Consider the following 21,161-nt stretch of genomic DNA (forward strand, 5'->3'; position numbering starts at 1 on the left):
GGGAAGGGAAGGGAAGGGAAGGAATATTCTAGACATGAACCTAAATGGGAATGTTCAGCTTCTCCACTATGGTCCTGAAACTCTATCTTAATGGCTCTCACATAGAATCACGGCAATGTCATCAGATGTTTTATGTTTTAAAAAACAGGTATAAAGGGAAGTTTTAAAATGTCAGTATTTAAAATATAATATTTATTAAGCTACTTAATGTTGAGGTAACTGATAGATCCTGGGGGAGATACAAAGTTAGATAAAATAGGATCCTTGCTTTCATGAAATGCATAATGCAGTAATATACCAACACAGATAACTATAACATAACATTACAAACACAACAAAATAAAAGAGGTTCTGTGAAGTCTAAGGTGGAAGGCTGTTACAATGAGAAGAGAACAATATTGTCATTACTTTAGTAATTTATATAATTTAAAGAAGGAGAGGCAGCCTGGTTTAGTAGACAGAGTACAGCCTCAGAGTTAGAAAGGTCCAAGTTCAAGTTCTACCACTAATGAACAATGTGGCAGTGCATTAAGCCAAACAAATTGGTACCAAAATTCCCACATTGGCCATATCCAAAAATCTGTCTCATTTTGCAGCTTGAGTCCATTACTTCTTTGTCCCAGAGATGTGTAACATGGATCATCACTGCTGACCTAGAACTGTGGTTGGTCATTTTACTGAACATAATTCTTTTTTTTTTTAAATTTGGAATATTTTTATTGTAGATTTCCCCATTTCCCCAATTTTTAACCATATAGTACAATTTATTTTTTGTAAAATAACTTGAATCTGGATGTAACTTACAAAAGTGCAACAGAGAGACAAGGGAAGTTCTAGAATAAACACTCAATAAAATGAACAACAGCAGCTCACAGACGTGTCCAATAATGTGGGAACTGAATGAACCACACTGACTCTATCTTGTGACTCAATTCTGGATTTAGTTCAGTTTCCTTTCTATTCAATTATAGGTCTAGCCCAATTTCTGTCCTGGGAGGAAACTTTATTGCATTGTTTGGAACTAGCCCTGAGTGGGTGGGAAGCTGGACCCCCTTCTACCTGTAGCTTGTCTAGTCTTGTCTAGTCAGTTACTATATCCATGTTCCTTTGATTGAATCCAGGGTGGGAACACGTAGCCCCCAGATAACATGTGGCCTCCAGGTCCTCAATTGTGGCCCCCCAAATGAATCCAAACTTCACACAACAAATCCCCTTAGTAAAAGGACTTGTTCTATAAAACCTGGGCCCAGTCAAAATGTTGCACCAAAGGACCCAGAAGGCCACATGTGGCCCTGAGGTCACCAGGCACCACCCCTAGAACAGACATTTGGGGGAGTGGGACACCTCTTTTTCTCATTTCAAAGAATTGAACCTTTTTGCTTTCCCCGTCCCAATTTGGAAAGTCCCTAATCTTCCCTCCAAATTAGAAATTAGATTACCTAATGTATCCTGTTAATTGTTTTCTTTTAATGCATAAAAATCTGTTTTTCTGGTCTCATTTTGTTACACAATCAGCATGCCACTGATCATAATTCTTAAGTCTTTCAAAATCGTTTATCTCTACAAAGTTGTTAATGGATAAACTGTTTTCCTGGTTCTGCTTATTTCGCTCTGCATCAGATCATATAAGTCTTCCCAAGTGTCTCTGAAATCATCACTTTTCTTATTTCCTACATCAAAACAGATTTCTGTTACATTCATATATCAGCATTTCTTCAGCAGTCAGGGCCACAGATTCAGCACAAGAAAAGATCTTAGAGGCTGCTCAAATGCAACCTCTTCATGTTACAGGTGAGGAAATTGAGACCCAGAGAAGTCAAATAATTCTCCCAAGGATCACATAGCTTGTAAATATCTGAGGCAAGATTTAACTTATTTATTTTTGCTTTTTGGAGGGGGAAAAGCAGGGCAAGTGGGTTAAGTGACTTGCCCAGGGTCACATTGCTAGTGTTAACTGTCTGAGGCCAAATTTGAACTCAGGTCCTCCTGACTCCAGGGCTGGTGCTCTATTCACTGTGCCACCTAGCCGCCATGCAAGATTTAACTTAATTAGATCCTTTGATGAAAAACAACATTAGCTACAGGACCCATACTCTCAAACTCTTTCCAACTTGATGACATCTGATGTAAAAGAATTTGTGAAAAGGATCTTTAAGGTCCTTGGCATGGCCTTCAGGAAATCATTATCACCTCCATTCCATAACAATCATGTTAAGAGTACTACAGTGAATAAAACAATTTAATAAAATTATTAATTCATTCATATTTTTGCTGTTTGCTTCTTCCCATTTTAACCTAACATGGTAACAAGTTAGTTCACTAATGAAAATGTAATTACTATCAGCTACAAATATAACTGCATTTAACAAAAGGAGAGCACAACAATCCAGACTAAGAACAAAGACTGGAGTGACTACTCCATAATCAACCAACATGCATTTATAGGTGAAGTGCCTACAATGTGTCATACAATGGAAGGATGGACATTAGGGATGAGAAGGCAAAAGTCCCTGCCCTTAGGCAACTTACATTCTAGTGAGAAGAGATAACATATACATACAATGCTATATACAAAAGTTAACTTTTAAGGGGGGGGCATAAGCAGCTGGTGGGTTCAAGGAAGGATACTGGATTCCTTCAGGCAGCATTTGTCCAAATGTTATCAAAACATATTGTCATATGTAGAACTTCAATTTACAGACATTATAGTAGTAGTACCTTACAAAGTGAGCAGCAACTGTATAGCAGGCATTTCTCTCTCTAGCAGACTGGTTTTCAAAATGAGACAATTCACACAGTTTATAGTAAGTAAATGAAAATGCCATCCTCCTAACTATAAACCATGTCTTTCGAGGACTCTAGTGTGAATGGAGAAACCACTCAGAAAGCTGGCTGAAGCAAAAAGGATGGAGGTAGAATAGACAGGATCTGGCAACTGGGAGAGTGGATAGGGTGAGAGATGATTGAAATTTGGGGGACTAGGAGAATGGTGAATCTATCAGCAGAGACAGAGAATGGTACAAAGAAAAGTTTTCAGAAAAGATTGAAAGTTATGGACACACTGAATTTCAGGTCATCCAGATGGAGCTAACTAGGAGTCAGGTAGAAATAAGGAAAAGGAGCTTTGAGGAGACATGGGTGGGGGTGCAAACTGCAGACCTTCACAAAGACAATAAATGAAGCCATGGAAAGATTAACAATCACTGCAAGAAAGAGTGGATGGAAGACAGCCAAAGGAAGAGCCACAGAGAATTCCCAAAATAAGGGAATCAACAAAGAAGGCTGAGGAACAAAGAAGTAGAACTAGGATAAAGACAAGTCAGAGAGGCCTAGGGAGGAGAAATTACCAAGGAAGAGGTAGGTCAGCAGCATCATACTGGGCAAAGAGGTAACAACCTTCTTGCAACAACTTCCTATTTGGTCACCTTGCCTTGACTACCTCCCACTCCAATGCATCCTCATCACAGTTTCTGCACCATGGTCTCCATTTCTCCACACACATGCCCTGGCCCCTCTAAACTGCAGCGACTCCCCTTTACCTCTAGGATTACATATAATTTCTGGTAACCTCTCCATTTCTATCTTTCCATACATTATTCCCCTCTACACACTAGAGTCCAGCCATACTGGCCAACTTAAGTTCTTCATACATGCCACTCCATCTCCTTTCCCAGTGCCTTTACGTACGTTCTCTGTGCTTAAAATACTCTCCCTCTTAACCTTAGAGGCTACAGGTTAAAATACTCTCCATCTTAGAATCCCTTACTTCCTTAAATTTTGTTCAAGTACCACCTTCTACCTGAGGCTTTTCTCAGTACTCTCAGTTACCAGTGCATTCTCTTAGAAAATTGTATCTATAATTTGTATGTATTTTGTATATACCTGTACATGCACATATGGTCTCTCCCATTAGAATGTAAGTTCCTCGAGGGCAGGATCTGGTTTTTGTTTTAATTTGTATCCACAGCACTTAGTACAATGCCTGTGCTTGCTGATGCCTTAATAAATGCTGCCTGAACAAATGCCACTGGATTTGCCAATTAAGCCATTAATGACCTTGGAAAGGATGGCTCCAGTGGAGCGTAAAGAAAGTAGTTACATCATCAAATGGGGGTCATCTCCAGTTGGCCTGATTTACATCTTGCCACTGTACCCAGATGGCTCTGGAGGAGAAGGTGAGGCTGGTGACTTTGCACAGCCCTCTGTCACTGAAATCCAATTCACTTGCAAGTCATGGCACCTTCCTGATGTCAAGGTCCTCTTCAAGAAGGAAGGACAAAGAACAATATGATATCAAATGGCTGAAAAGAACTAACAACCAAGGAAACTACCTAAATTATGCCATAAAGGAATAAAAATGAATAAATGATTCATCTTGTAAAATGTTTGTAACAATTTTTACTTCCTTTTATGAATTCCCCATTTTCCTAGAAAATATCTTTCATTATCAGTTTTATTTCCACACTGAATTTTTTTGTTTTTAAGTCTGATGTCTTATTTGCAAATGTCATTATACTTTTTTCCAGAAGCAACTATTTTTTTAAAAATGGTAATAATGCACTGTGCATTAAGATCACTAGAAGTAAACCTAAATTGCAGACAGCTATCATTATATTTGTATTTTTACCCTATATTTTACTTGGTATTCCAACTAAATTTGGGGGTTCTGTGGGATACAGTTTAAGAAAGAATGGGTTAGGTAATCTCTAAGGTCTCTTCCAACTTGAAAACTACAGGGGACCTAGCTACTGCAAGTTAACAATCCTTGCAAGATGCTTTTATCACTTAACAAGTCATCGCGCTCCCATTTCAGTCATTTTAGTTCTCATTTTAGAGTCATTTCCAAATGACTGGAAATTTTCCCTACTATAGTGAGTCATTAATCACATGAAAACCACAGGATTTCAGATTCCCACAGTAGCTCCTCCCAAAATATCTCACCCCAAAGTATATACTAATCTTTTGTCTCAACCTTCAATATGTTCCTCTATTAATACTTCATTTAGTTATATATGACAATTAAAAGCAAAACATCAAAATGCATGTGCAGTCTTAACTGTCCACATCAGGACTATGACTTTATGAATGATGGGAAATCTCTGGTTTGCATGTGGGTAACCTTCAAACAATTACTAAGAGAGGACAGGATTTTCAAGCATAACCTTTGACACCCCATGCTCTCCAAGAATAATATAAGACAATGACATGGCTTTTAAAGGTTAAAGAGATGTTCGGGAATATTGAATAATTGACTGACACCTCTAAGGTTCCCTCCATCCTCCAAAAAATGTCTTCCTGCTACAAGTATAAAATATTTCAAGTTCCATGAAAAAAAAGGCCTTTTTTCAGAAAAAAAAAATTGAAGTAAAAAAATAAAAAGATGGTTAGGCAAGGATTAACAACCTCTTTATAAAAATAGGGAACTGTTATAGGTGATGATTTGTTCTAAGTATCCAGGTAAAGATTTATAACAAGAACTATTTTTCCTTAGATTTTTACTAATAGATGCCTACGCTCCATCTCTTTGACTCTTCTCTCCCTTTTCTGCTTTAGAATTCTTTGCTCCGCTCTTTTGCTTTTTCTTTGTGTTTTTCTACTTTCCCACTCTGGTCCCTCTCTTGCCAAATACAATGTAACAGAAACACTCTCATTCTCTGATACACTTTCTAAGGTTTCATTTCTACTCATTTTTTTCAGATCAGTAGGTGGAACAGCTAGTCTGTTTCTCTCTAAAAACTGAAACTGTTGCTTTTTACTTATGTCTGCCACTCAAGGCCTCTTCCCATACATCTTCCTGGCATGGAAATGGCTCTTCCATCTCAAAGGGGATGTTAAAGGAATATAAGTTCTGGCAGGTCTTTCAAAGGCTTTGAATGGGACCTAGGATATAGGTCTGCTGAGAACCAGTGGGGTATAGTGGATAGCGTAAGAGTCAGGAAGATCCTGGTTCAAACACCAACTTCTGACATTTCCTAGCTGTGTCACCTGGACAGGTCACTACACCTCTCTGAGACTCAGTTCCCTTCTCTGCAAAATGGAAATAATAATACCAGTAATATATACCTCACAGTGTTTTTAGACTCAGACAAAATAATACATGCAAAGTGCGAAGCAAACTTTATAGTGCTATAGTAAAGGAAACCACCACCACCATCATTGTCACTGTTGTCAACATCATTCTCATCATTGTCATCATCATTACTGTTACCTAAGTTTTGGGTTTTTTTTTTTGCTTTTTGGAGGGCAGTTGGGGTTAAGTGACTTGCCCAAGGTCACACAGCTAGTTTTTATATTAAGTGTCTGAAACCGGATTTGAACTCAAGTCCTCCTGACTCCAGGGCTGGTATTCTATTTGCTGTGTCACCTAGCTGCCCCTTGTTACCTGACTTTAGAGAGAGTCTCATAACAAGTCTGGCCACACAATGACAAATTTTTTGGCCACAGCAAATTTCTATAACATCTAAGTTATAAGAGAGGTTCCATTCTGCCTCAGTAGAAGGAATATACCCACAAACAGAATCACTGGTGCTTAAAATATTATAGTATTTACTTGTGCATGACCCTCAATTAATTCTTATTCTTATGAACCAGCAGCCCTCAAGAGAAAAAAAAAGCTTCTCAACCCATGAGCTAATATAAGTCCTTTCAAAAATTCTAACATGGAATTGTTTATAATAATTTGAATTTTTAAGGATAATTGAAAATTATCTTCTGTCTATTTATATATAACTTCTATATACATCTGTATCCATATTCATATATACACACATACATATGCATATTGTATACACACATATACCCATATTTGTCTTTCTTACTAGAATTTAAACTCTTTAAGGGCAAGTGCCTATTTCACTTTTGTCTTTGAATTCTCAGTGCTTGATAAATAGTAGGCACTTACTAAACACACTTTTGACTAACTGGATGGATTACTAAAGCGTATTTTAGTCAATCACTCAAGATGAGTTATATAAGCCATTTCCCAAACAGGAAAGAGAATAAACATTTAGGAAGTGCCTACTATGTTCCAGGCACTTTACAAAATATTATCTCATTTGATACTCATAACAACCCTGTGAAGGAGGCACTACTATTACCTTTGTTTTACATCTGAGGAAACTGAGGCAGGCAGAGGTAAAGTGACTTGCTCAGGGTCAAATTGCTAGTTAAGTGTCTGGAGGCAGAATTAGAATAATTAAAATAATAATAGCTAACATACATTTAGTACTTATTATGAGTCAGGTATTGTGCTAAGAGCTTTAAACTTATTATCTCATTTGACTCTCACAACAACCCTAAGAAGCAGAAGAAAATACCTCCATTTTACAGTTGAGGTAACTGAGGTAAGCAGAGGTCAAGTGACTTAGCCCAGAGCATACAGCTAGTAAGTGACTCCAGGCTCAGAGGTCTATCCACTGGGCCACCTAGCTCTCTCCCCAAATACAGGATTTAATTCCTACCTCTTCTCTGTGGAAGCCACTTTTCAGATGGACTTCTTATAAAAAGTGGAGACAGTTTCCCTAATTGTTAATTCTGAGTCTTAATGGGCTCACTTCCTCTTGAAAGTCAGGAACCTATCTTCTTCTTTCATCAAGGACTATAAAGTATACACCATCATACGGTAGGATCAGCTACTACCACAATCATGGCAGAGAGGTCTTTGATCCAGAGTAAGCTCAGTATTTCAGATTTTTGCAGGAGCTACAATACATATGAATGGCATCAGGCACTGATTTGAAGGAGCAGCCATCATCCTCAAGTCCCTACTTTTACCTAGACTAAGATGGAAGAAATACAAGGGTCAATTACACCTGAACAACAGGTTTCTGGTTTCCTTGTAGATTTCACTGACTCTCACCAGTTGCAAACTAGTCTATTATTTCCCATACCGGCTGGAATACCCAATGACCTCACACAGTCCAAGGACACCTGAGGCCCACAGAAGAACCCTTTGAGTTATATGAGAACTAGGACATAAAATCTCTATCCTGCTATAAGGTGTCACACTCAGCGATTTGAACACTCAAGAGAAAGATCCACTCCAATGCAAAGGTGATAACCTCTCCTACCATCTTCTTCTTTGAAATGTATTCCAGATGCAGCTGATTGTCTACATCAAAATGATATTATTCCCCAAACTCAACACCCTTGCCATTCTTCCCCTAAGGTTTTCTTTCAGCATAAGCAGTTGTTTCTCCAAAGATACCATTTAGGAACACTGTTAGATGGATTCAACAAGTATTCAGCTTGATTCCACCAACATTAATTGAATAGTTCTTTTGTGAATAGGTAAGTAGGCTGAACACTGGGTGTCTAGTTCCCACAATCATTTTGTGAAGTCAATAATATCACTTCTGGGGGAAGCGAGGTGGTGTAGTGAATAGAGCACTGGCCCTGGAGTCAGGAGGACCTGAGTTCATTTCAAGCCTTAGACACTTGAAACACTTACTAGCCACGTGACTTTGGGCAAGTCACTTAATCCCAATTGCCCTCAAAAAAAAGCAAAAAAAAAAAAAATATCACTTCTGCAAGCAGTCCAAAGCAAATTTCTTTAGCTAGAAAAACTGCCCTTCCTGTCTAATTCTCCTGTCCCTGATTACTCCATGAAACTGTGGTCTAAGATGGACTGGGGATTTCATTTATATTACATGTCTGGACAAAAGAATCACCCAACACATGCTGTTGAGGTATTGCATATACATTTAATTTTCTGGGAGCATCAGTGTTGAATTACTATATATTTTCTTTACAAGCTAGCAATGATGAATGGACAGAGTATATCCAAGGGGATTAAGTTTGTTTCACTGCAGTTATGATTAGGAGATGAAGTGATTGGTTAGAGTCCCAGCCTCAGAGTCAGGAAAACCCAAGTATAAATAACTGTTTCACTTATTAGCTGTGTTACCCCAGGTGTTCACTTAACTTCTCTCATTTCCAGTATCCTTATGTCTAAAATGAGGATGACAATAGCACCTAGATCACAAGGCTATTTTGAGAGTCAAATGAGGTAATATGGGCAAAGAATTCTGCGAATATTAAAATGCTATATAAATGTTAGCCAATATTGTTATTGTTGTTATTATTATTTTATCCAGAAGGCTGTGTTTCTACAAATCCCACTGATTAAAACAACAGCATAGAAAGACTATAAGATGATTCATGCTCAGGAAAAAAAAATTCAATATTGCTATTTTAAACATGGCACAGGACTCTGCCTCCAGGCCATTCTTGTATTATTAAACAATATGACACAGAAAACGAAAGCCTGAAGCAAAGACAAAGCTGATGAGCCAGCAGAAGCTATTATCCTCACAAGCTGCTAGAGGGGGGCTGTTTGTTGCCTTCTTGTGGTTCACTTAATCACACTGAGGCCTTGGGGGAAGAGGCAACTCCTGTTTTCTTTTTTGATAACTTTGGAGAAAGAGAAATATTTTTTAAAAGTCCTCCAACAATCTCTCTAGTGCAACATTCTGCTTCAGCATCAGACTCCTAGAGAGCTTCCATTCTGCCTCAGTGGAAGGAATATATCCACAAACAGAATCATAGGTGCTTAAAATATTACAGTATTTACTTGTGCATGGCCCTCAATTTATTCTCATTCCTATGAACCAGCAGCCCTCAAGAGAAAAAAAAAGCTTCTGTAAGAATTCTATTCTATAAGAATACTTTGTTACTGACTATAAAAACTCTTAACAGCAAAAGGTACATTTTAAAAATATGTTTTAAGGTATTTTTTTATTGTGAGGACAGGCATTCTACCAACTTTTCAAACTGTGAGACTTCTTTATAAAGTGAGGGGCATTTCGTGCAAAATTAAAAATGAAGTAGTCGGGGGTGGCTAGGTGGCGCAGTGAGTAAAGCTCCAGCCCCAGAGTCAGGAGGACCCAAGTTTGGTTCCGGCCACACACACACACACACACACACACACACACACACACACACATATGTAACCTTGGGCAAGTTACTTAACCCCAATTGCCCTCCAAAAAGGCAAAAAAAAAATTAAGTAGGCAACACTGTTAATACATGTCCTGACTCCAGGCTCAGTACTCCATCCATTGCATCCCCTAGCTACTCAATTGAGGGTCCTGTGGTACTAAAAGAACACGTCAATAATTGCGCTGAAACAACAGGATTCATGTTTTGAGTAGAGATTGGAACAAATAATCCTGAAGTTCTTTCTTACCTAAGATTCTTGATTCAACAGAACTTGCTCAAGTCCTTTGGCTCTGGAAATGAACTTTGATTAATTGTTGACACCATTTATAATTGAGATTTCTTTTGTTTTTGTTCCCCCTCTCTGTTCAAGTGGGTATGTGGCCCCCAAAAAGGTATACTGACACTTTTTCTTTTTTAAAACAGATTTTTACTGATCCCTTGTTTGATTTCACCTAAATTATGACTTTTTAAATTCAGCAGATTATGAATTTACTAAGAAAATTTCTAATCAGAAAAAAAGGACATAAGATAATAAATAATCATGGCCTTATAGCTATTCAAAATAAAATAAAAATTTAAAAGATTAAAGCTTGACATTCAGTAGAACAGACATTCACACTTAAATCACTTGATCTAAGTCCCTCATCCTGTCCAGGGGATGGTGAAATTTAGTAGTGAGAGTCTTATACAAAGTAGATAGGCCTCTCTCTCTATTCCTTATGAAACTACTGTAAAAATACTCTATTTATGTTATGCTTATTTTATATATATATATATATATATATATATATATATGTCCACTGTACCCCAGCAGAATATAAACTCCCTTCAGGGCAGAGATTATTTCATTTTCATCTCTGTCTCCATCACCTACCCAAGTGTCTTACACATAGCAAGTGCCTAACAAGTATTTTAATTGAGTAATCTGCAAGGAACTGTCCATTCTGGCCTTGAATTTATCCCTAGTTCAAAGGCAATGATAGAGTAGATTGGTTTTTGATTGTTGAGTATTAGTGTCTGTGAGCTTACAGTTGGCAAATAGGTTACTACAAGAAATCGGGTCCTACACTTGTTCAATAGCAGGAATTAATCCCTATTCTGATCTAGAAACTATTTCTTTCCCATGGGTTCATGTGACCCACAGGCAAGGGTAGGTAACATAGATCTGTTCCAGAAAAGAACTGACCACCTCGAGCCCTCCTGTATGCAGAGCAGGAGGCATTGCTCTGGACTAACTAATCAGGGAGTTGTTGACTTTACTACATTCTCTTTCTTATTCCACACCAATGAATTCAAGGATCTAAAAACTCTTACCTCCCATTGACAGCGCTCTTTGTTTCCAGTCCATTAGGCAAAATCACAGTGACATCCACCATGGTGCTCCTCAGGTTTTCTTTCATGTTGACAAGGTTCTGTTGAGGGATGCTTCCCAAGTCTCTGTTTGATTTCTGATCACCATGGATGTTCGGAGTTGTAGATGGCTTTCCAGGAGGAGGAGGAGCCCGAGCTTTCATCTTCCTCCTTGAAAATAGAAGACAATGAAAATATTCAACAATGTTACCTTTTCTCCCAAGTGTAACATTTTTCTTATAAGTACATACTAATAAATCTCAGATCCATGTTCAGAGCTTTTGTCTTTATGATATTGTTGATACTACATAAATTATTCTAGTTCTCACTTTGTTCTATGTTAATTCATATAAGTCTGTCCGGGTTTCTCTGAAACCATCCCCTTAGTCATTTCTCATGGCATGACACTTATAGACCACATTTTGTTCGGCCAAAAATTAATGGGCTACTCTGTCAGTGTCCAATTCTTCACCAGTATAAAAAGTTGCTATAAAATATTTTGGCATGTGTGGGCTCTTTTCCTCTTTCTTTGAAGATCACAGGGTTTGAAGCCAGGCCTTTGGCGGTCATTTGTATTGATACCCTCACTTAAAAATAAACCAAAGCCTAAAGAGGTAGAGAGACTCGCCCAAGTTCTCAGGAGGCAAGAAATAAAAGGCAGGGTTTGAAAGCAGATCCTGTCAAATTTAATATTCATTCAGTTGCACTATAGCATCTCCTAGGGGCAACTAGGTGGTACAGTGGAAAGCGACCAATTTTCCTGAGTTCAGATCTGGCCTCAGACATTTAACCAGCTATGTGACCCTGGGCAAGTCACTTAACCATGCTTGTCTCAGTTCCTCATATGTAAAATGAGCTGGAAAAGAAAACAGCAAACTACTCCAGAATCTTTGCCAAGAAAACCCAAAACAGAGTCATGGAAAGTCAGACAAGACTGAAACAAAGGAACAACAACATACTGCTTCCTGCATTATCTATCATTTTTGCACTGAAATATATGCTAGAGCCTTCGCTTAAGTCCTACTCCAATGCCTTATCTTGGCCAAGACTAGTACAGTCCAAAGTCCAGACAAGATTAGAACTTCAAGGAGAGCCAGACGGCCTACTACATGGCTCTGTCATCCACAGATGAGCCATGGGATAGGGAAAAGAGTGCTGGACTGCTGGGTTCTAGTCCTAGCCCTGCCCCTAGCTAACAATGCGGCCCCAGGAACACCATTTCCCTCTCTGGGTCTCAGTTACCTAAAATAGAAAATAAGGCTTTTAGGTTAGATGATTTCTAAGGTACCTTCCACCTCTAACATCCTCCTTCTTTCTGAGGCAGCTGGGCGATACAGTAGATAGGGCACGGAAGCTCAGGAAGACCTGAGCTTAAATTTGACCTCAGACACTTAACTAATAGCAGCGTGAACCTGGGCAAGTCACTCAACCTTGTTCAACCTTAGTTTCCTCCTCTGTAAAATAGGGATAATAATAGCACCAACCTCCCAGGTTTGTTGTGAATTCCAAGTCAGATAATAATGATATAATGCTCAGCACAGTGCCTAGCATAGACTAATGGTTATGAGAATGAAATGAGATATTTGAAAAGGCTACAAAACTTAAAGCACTATATCAATGCTAGCTATTATTATTATTATCCTATAGATTTCATAAACAAAGTTAGAAGAAGACTGTTACTAGATGGGCAAAGAGAGGAGAAGCTTTTTGGTTACCAGCAGCAACTCACTAATCCTGTCTAGGACTCACAGAATCTCAGAAGATGAGACTTCAAAAATGTAGTTCAACCTGTACTTGAAGTATGAATCACTCCCCTACCAACGCCAAACAAATGAACACCCAGCCCCTGGATGAAGTGCTTCTTAGCTCCGCTAGTTTAAGCCGCTCTTGTTTTACAGATGTGGAAAATGAGGCTCACAGGGAGGTAAAGTTACTCTCCTTAGGTTGTGCTGAGAAATATCGGAGAAACCAAGACCAGAATCCAACTCTCCTGAATCTCCATTGAGCAATTTTTTTCCCATTATACGGTATATAAAAAATACATTCCATTAATTCTCAAAGAATTATGCAAATGATTTGCAAGAAATTTAGAGAACTATTTCAAAAGTATTTGCTCATTTATTATTTCATTCTGTGGTGACAACTTTCATACCTGCTAAGGAGAAGTCATCCCATTTTACAGGTAAGAAAACAGAGGCACAAAAATAAAAAACAACACTAGATTTGGATGGAGTCAGAGGAACTGTATATAGCCACTTAGTACCTGTGTGACCCTGGGCAAATCACTTAACCCCCATCCCTATGGCTTAGTTTCTCATATGTAAAATGTGTGTGTGTGTGTGTGTGTGTGTGTGTGTGTGTGACAGAGAGAGAGAGAGAGAGAGAGAGAGAGAGAGAGAGAGAGAGAGAGAGGAATAGACGACTCCTAGTCTCTTCCAGCTTAAGCTAAGACTCTACAAATGAGTCAACCCAGTCATACAATTAATTAGTAACAGTCAGGACTAAGTACTGGGTAATGTTCTTTTTCTTAATTCACTGAAAGGAAGGGTAAAAATAAATAGAAACAACTTGAAAATAATTCTTATTTGACATGAAAATATTTTTAATAAAGCTGATGTACCAGCCTGATCATGCATTATTCTAGCTATAATAAGTCAACTTTCATGCTCTAAATACATGAATAACAGTTGGGGACGGGGTCTTGCAGCCCAGGAACATGCTGAATTACATTACCCATAGCAGACCTACAAATAAGTAAATATTTGTTAGAAATTGATTGATTCAGTCAATAAATATTTATTGAGTGCCTAATATATACAGAGTTCTCTACTGCTCCCTATGGTGGGAAATCCTTTCTTACCACTCTCCAGTTCCCTTAATAACCCAAAATCACTAGCTCCAGTTGATACTGCCCTCAAAATCTCTCATCCACCCCTTATTTTCCATTCCCACCACTTCACTTTAGTACAATTTATTCCTGTACTCTCCGCTCCTAATGAGGGCTTCCACTTTATTTGACACACCAAATGTACCTTGCTAAAATACCACTTTACAAATGCCGCTCTTTTTTAAATCAGGAAATCCTCAAAGGTATTGTCCTCAGCTTTCTCTTCCTCTCCCATGGGCTTAACTAGGCAGATGACTTATAGACCTACACAGCCAAGTCCAGTCTTCCCCTGGCTTCAGTTCCACATCATCTTCTCTTCCTGGAACCTTCTGCATTCTCTCTGTTTAAGTCTTGCCCTTCAAAACCTATCTCCTTAAATGAAGTCTTTCCAAGGAGGACCCAGTGAAACAACGTATGTGGTAAGGAAACCTTTGCAAACATTTAAGTGATACATAAGGGGCAACTCATTTTCCAAAATCTGTAGCCCTCACTAATCACTTCTTACTGTAAATTTGGGGAGCACTTACTTATATACCCAGTTCCTTGGGCATTTAACATGCTATTTGAAGTATTTGAGATACATTTCTCAAATGTTATATGTTAAATATACACACATACATACACATATGTATGTATATATACATACATGCATATACACATGTATGTATATATACATTCCTTTTAATATACATTATATATACATATGTGTGTACATACACTCTTCTTTTCATGTGTGCAGGGCCTGTCTCACTTTTATCTTTCTGCCCCCATTGCCTAGAACAGTGTCCAGCACACAGTAGGCTCTTAATAACGGTTTGCTATTGATTCACTAGTATGCCCTTTGGCACACAAGATTTGTATAGGGGACGTACTGATAGGGCACAGCCTGTTGGCCTCCTTTAGGGAAGATTCTCAGCAGGGCATAATTTTTACCTACACACTGAAAGCCTACAATATTTCCCTTATCAAAGATCTTCCTTAATTGCTGAGATGACTCCATTACTCCTTGGCCTCCATCTCCTTATGTCTTTCATTCTACATCCATATTGTTTTACACCTAGTGTAGGTTACACCAGCCACACGGGTGCTCACTGTTTAAATATGCGTGGGACCTCTGTGGTAGAAACACCAAGCATTTTCCCTCAATGGTAGCTGCAAGCACTTCCTTTCACCTTCATAGTAGAATTTCCTCGCCTTCCCACTATGATAACATATTGCATTTAAAATTTATCATCTAATTTAGGCCTTCCAATAACCCTGTAAGATATATAATGTGAATACAATTATCTTCATCACCGGATTGGAAAACTGAAGCTAGGAGAGCTTAATTGACTTGCCTGAAGTTACACAACTAGTAAGGGGTTGGCTTCACACCCTACCAGAATCCCTTCTGAATCCAAATCCATCGTTCCTTTCAATTCACTGAACTCCCAGGAACTGGCTATGTTGGGCAAATAGTAGGTGTTCGATAAACAACACTGATTAATCCATTTGCTACTGGAGGGAGGAATTGTTCAGAACCCTATTGTTCTCCTTTCCATTCTTCAAACGTATTTAGTTTACATTCAAGGGGGTAAATGTGTTTTCTGATACAATGCATTAAGGAAATTAAACAACAATTATGGAATGGATTAAGTTATTGATGATTCAGACTGCAAAAGAACAGACATTCAAAATGGCTTGCTGGATTCTTGCTAATTAAGATGATACATTTGTTAAATAAAATGCTGCTGGCTTGGCACTGAGAGATTCATTTGGTGTCAGCCTGAATGAGTTTTTTATTGTTGAGTTAGGATTAAGAAGTGTGTGAGCATAGCTAGCAAAGGGATGGTACTAATGCTCATTTTATGAGATGCAATTCTTAGTACAACGTCAGGGCCCAAGCTGCATTCCTTCTGAGAGATGCCCATGAGCCTATCTGGAACTTGCTGATGACACAGAGAAAGAGCTAATAAGAAAGTCATTTCTCGCCTATACACACCCAAAAAATGAACACAAAAAGCTGCTAACGCACATCCAGGATGCTATGATAGGGTATGAATCACTGAAGAGCCAAATGATACACTTGCTATTCCCAACAAGTTGTTTTTTTTTATTCTGGGTATGCCACTCCCAAAAGTTATTTATAAAATAAAAATATTTCTGTTCTCTCATATCACCAATCTAGAGAGATTTCTGGGAATGTTACTTAAATTGTCACATATGTCTAGGTGGAAGGTCTGGTCTACAGATTAATTATATATTTCTGTGTGTTTGCACATTAATAACAGCCATATTGATACAGTTCTTTCAATTTTACAAAATACATTCCCTCCCAGATTGATTATTTTTGGGGACAGGGAAACTAGGTAAAAGAGGCCATTCTTTACCTCATTTCTTACCTAGCCTTAATCACTGAATGGGTGTTGCCTCAGACATACTGAGACCTGGGAAAGACCTCAGCTTAAAAAGGCCAAGATCTTTCACTGTATCCAGGGCTATCTCCAATCATCCTGATCTACATCTTGCCACTAGACCCAGATGGCTCTAGAGGAGAGAGTGAGGCTTGAGACTTAGCACTGCCCTGCCTCACGCAAATTCAATTCACTTGCAAACCATGATGTCACCTTCCTAGTGTCATGGTCTTCTTTGAGAAAGGACAAATAATAACAACATTTTTCATCTCTGATCCAAACAACCCTGTGAAATAAGAGCAGCACACACACATATGTATACCCACTCGGTAGATCAGTAAACAGGTGGATAGGACCTAAGTGACTTAGCCAAATACAGAATGAATAAGTGTCTGACGGGAGATTCAAACTGAAGTCTTCCTCAGTTCAGCATTATATCCACTATTCCACAAGGAGACAGCTTACACCACAGTCAACAGAGCCCTGACATTTCCGAAATGGGCTTTCTACCAAGACCTAATTTTTTTAAAGTTCACTGAAATGTTGGAGCACTGTTAAATATACTAAGAAAAAAAAGAAATGAGATATGCACATTATGCATATATTAATACACACATATACATGCACAGAGCACACTACACCTGACAGCTAGCTGAAAACCAAAGCAACTGAAGATCCACAATTCCAAATATCAAGAAGTTTGATATTGTCTAGATGCTGTAGCCACAACCTAAATGAAAGTCAGTCAATAAACATTAAGGGTCCAAGGAAATTGCAAATTGCTCCAGCATCCTGGCCAAGAAAACCCCAAAATAGGGTCATGGAGAGTTGGACACAATTGAGCAACTCTGTGCTAAGTCCTCCAAGCCAGTCTGAGTACACCACTGGTTTGCATCTATGCTCCAAAACCACAGGTCAAAGCAATAACGTGTGTGCTGAAGCACAGTCATGTGTCAGAACTTAAAATCATGTGTTATTTCCTTATGAGGAAAGTAAGGCACACCCTAAAAACCAGAGATTCAATCAATACCAGCCACTTTAGGAAATATAAATCAATGGAATGATCAGAAGATTTATCTGAGATCCCTACTTGTCTGATGTTTTCATCGCCATCTTCCAAAGGCTCAGAGATAACAATTACTTAAGCAAAAATGAATAAGAAGCCTTTCCACAGCCTCCCTCCTTTATGCAGCTAATCTAGAAACAAAACTCAAATGGGCTGCTCAGGGAGTGCCTGCAGTTCTCTCACTGGAAGCCAGCATTGCCACAAACCCTCAGGACAACACATGGAAATGATCATCACTAGAACAACATACTTCCAGTTCCAAGGGTCATCAACTTTTTATTACAATCATCATTATTATTGTAGCCATCAGTTTTATAAGGCTTAATTCTCTACTCAACAATAGTGCTATATTAAGCCATTACATGGGGACCTTTAGGAAAAGACTTGAGAAAGCATTTTTAAAATAAAAGAAGACTATGCCCCTGATTGGGGATAGGGAGTAACCTGACTTGAGAGTGGAGTCTCCAATCCCTGGGATACCTGGAAAAGAACTCCATCACTGTCTCCCAGTGTACTCTGGTGTTCTCTGTTGCCCTTTTTTCCAAGAGATGTTTCTTTCTTTTTTCTTGTATCCCCAGTTTTACATAGCATAGTGCCAAGGATCTAGGTACTTAAAAAAAATTGTTGATGGAGTTCATAAACCAGGAGATCAGGGGAGAAGCTTCACACAAATAAAGGCAAGGGAGTGAGCACAATTATCATGCACAGACATGACTGCTTGGTTACTTTTAGATTTAACTGGGGTGCACAGAGGGATCTAGAGAGAGATTTCAGATCTGTGGGCTTAGATGGGGGAAAATTCTATTTTTATTTTCACTGATATCTAACTCAAACCTAGCATTCCCTTCCATCATGAATTAAAAAGTAAACATTATTCTGAGAAGGGGCAGGAGGCTTCAGCAGAATGCCAAAGGGATCCCTGACACAGAGGTCAAAAACTTTTGTTTTAGGTGAAGCTGGGGTGATAGGAATAGGTTTTGTCACCAGCACAAGTGGCTTTCAGTGGTTTCTTTCATCTTCCACCCTATTTGGAATGGAAGAATGCTCTCCTCAGAGCCAGGGGGTGGGCAGTTAGTTAAAGACATGAGAGCATCAAGTTTGTTTTGTATTCCAGAATTTGCCTTTCCTTCTGAGCTGCATTAGCGTGAGCAGATGGTCAAATAAGTGTCAATACATCTGATATCCCATCCTTCTATCCTCTGCACCAAGGAGCAGGACTAGAAAGAACTCATTCTGAAAATACTGATTAGATAGCTAATAAATAATAAAGGCATTGGGGGAATGATAAACCATGGAAATACATTTCCATGTTTCCTCATCACTGCCTATGCCAAAAGATTTGATCTATCTACCTTCAAAAAGATACCTGAGAGGTATGTTCAGGATGATTCAAAAGCATTGTGAAAAGCTACTTTGTTCACCTCTCAATAGAAAGTTGCATCCATTGATCCCAGTACCTTTAACAGACTTCAGAAATTAGGAGAATTAATTATTACCTAAAATTAAGAGAATTAATCATTACCTAAAAATGAGCTAGACCTGTGATTTCACTGATAAAAGAAATGCACTGATAATGATGATGGCAACCATAGTTAACATTTATATAATGTGTTAAAGTTTGGAAAAAACCTTCATCCCATTTGATATTCATGACAGCCCTGGGAAGTGGGGCTATTATTTTCATTTTGCAGATGAGGAAATTGAGACTGAAAGAGGTTATGCGACTTGCTCAGGGTCATATGTGTCTGAGGCAGGATTGGAACTCAGGTCTTCTGGACTCCTATGTTCAAACTCTCTATACAGAACCACCACAGATCCCTAGCAACTCTGCAACTTCCAGTCTTACAGACTTGCCAGAGAACTGAGAAGTGACTCACCAGCATTAAGTGTGAGAGTAGGGCTTCCAGAGATCAGCACTCTAGCCATTATCCTAGGTCACCTCTATGTTGTGCTCACAGTTTACTTATTCTAGAACTACCTCCTTCAAGATTCAGAGGGATGATGTTAGGAGAGAGGCTGGGTGGCTAAGAAGAAAGAGCAAGCGAGGGAGATGCCAAGACAGAATCCGGTGTTCTTTCCATTGTGCTATGGCTCCAAAATCACAGGGGGGTTTCTATCTTTGTTTTAACCTAAGACCCACTGGGAACTAGTGCTGATACCACTCCAAGAATATTTTTATTATTGTAACATGTACACTTAATCTAGTCACATAGTCTCTCTTTTAAATCTCGGCTGAAAGATGTGAAGAGACTTATACGAATTGAAGCAAAGTGAAATGAGTAGAACCAGGAGAACATGGTACACAGCAACAGTAGCACTGTAAGATGATCAACTGTGAATTACTTAGCTATTCTAAGCAATACAATGATCAAAGACAATTCTGAAGGACTTATCATGAAAAATGCTATCCATCCCCAGAGAAAGAACTGACAGAATTGGAATACAGATTGAAGAATACATTTTTTTCACTTTATTTTTCTTGGGTTTTTATTTTGATCTCTGTTTTATTTTGGAACATGACTAATATGGAAATACATTTTGCATGATTGCACATGTACAACCTATATTTTTTAAAATTGCTTTCCTTTTAAATGAGGAGAGAATTTGGAACTCTTAAAAATGGATGCTGAAAGTTGTTTCTATATGTAATTGGGGAAAATAAATTATTAAATAAAACTCAGCCACCAAACCACCCATTGTTTCTCCTTGGCTGCTCTAGGAAAGTTGGGGACCTGCCTCTTTGTCCATTACCTAACTTTCCAGGAAATCCATCTCCCAGCAGAAGACTCAAAAGTTAGAGAAGAAACTCCCTGAGTACAAAGGACCATCTCTCCATACATATTATTATTATTATTATTTTGCTTTTTGGAGCAGGGAAGGTAGGGCAATTGAGGTTAAACTACTTGCCCAAGGTCACATGGCTAGTAAGTGTTAAGTGTTTGAGGCCGGATTTGAACTCAGGTCCTCCTGACTCCACCATACTTCTTTCGACTCTACATAGTACCTATTACAATTCCCATAAATATTTGTTGATTTGACTCCATTTGAGAATTGCATAATGAGAGCCAAAGTGAAAATAAACATTCCTTCGTGTAAATATGCTTTGCTGATAAAATTTTAAGAGCAATATCCAGGATGGTGGTAGGCATATATGAAGATTAATCAGTGCTTTAGAATATTGCAGGGTTGACACCAAAACTGCAGGAAAATTTCTGCACTGAGGACTTTAGACCAGAAAACTTGGCAACTAAGAATAGAAAAAAAATATTATGATGGGTTGGAAAATAGGTCTTAGGAAGAAATGATAAAAATAATGGGCCTGGAAACAATGAAGGAAGGGTGGGGATGATCTGAATAAGTAACTCCTAATAAATGAAATCTGTTTACAGATGCAACTTGTTTTTCATTAATAATGAATGCAGAAAGAATGGGAATAGAGTTAAACTAAGGTAATAGGAACTAGGGTTAGAACCTTCTTTTGTTAAACATATCAAACCAAAACAAAGGTGGAAGAATGCTCTTCTCT

General features: G+C 38.5%; 1 protein-coding gene across 11 annotated transcripts in view; it reads right to left on the reverse strand.

The window, feature by feature from the left end:
- Positions 1-21,161, reverse strand: part of COBL (cordon-bleu WH2 repeat protein) — a 371,034-nt gene that overhangs the window by 236,500 nt on the left and 113,373 nt on the right. For all 11 annotated transcript variants that reach the window (XM_069083710.1, XM_069083720.1, XM_069083712.1 and 8 more), the window contains one exon: positions 11,254-11,460. In XM_069083710.1, coding sequence (XP_068939811.1) covers positions 11,254-11,460 — 207 coding nt within the window. The remainder of the gene's footprint in view (positions 1-11,253; positions 11,461-21,161) is intronic.

This window comes from Petaurus breviceps, unplaced genomic scaffold (genome assembly GCF_028583685.1).
Source record: "Petaurus breviceps papuanus isolate PSGF00001 unplaced genomic scaffold, PetGlider_PUasm1.0 174, whole genome shotgun sequence".
In the NCBI taxonomy this organism is placed as follows: Eukaryota; Metazoa; Chordata; class Mammalia; order Diprotodontia; family Petauridae; genus Petaurus; species Petaurus breviceps.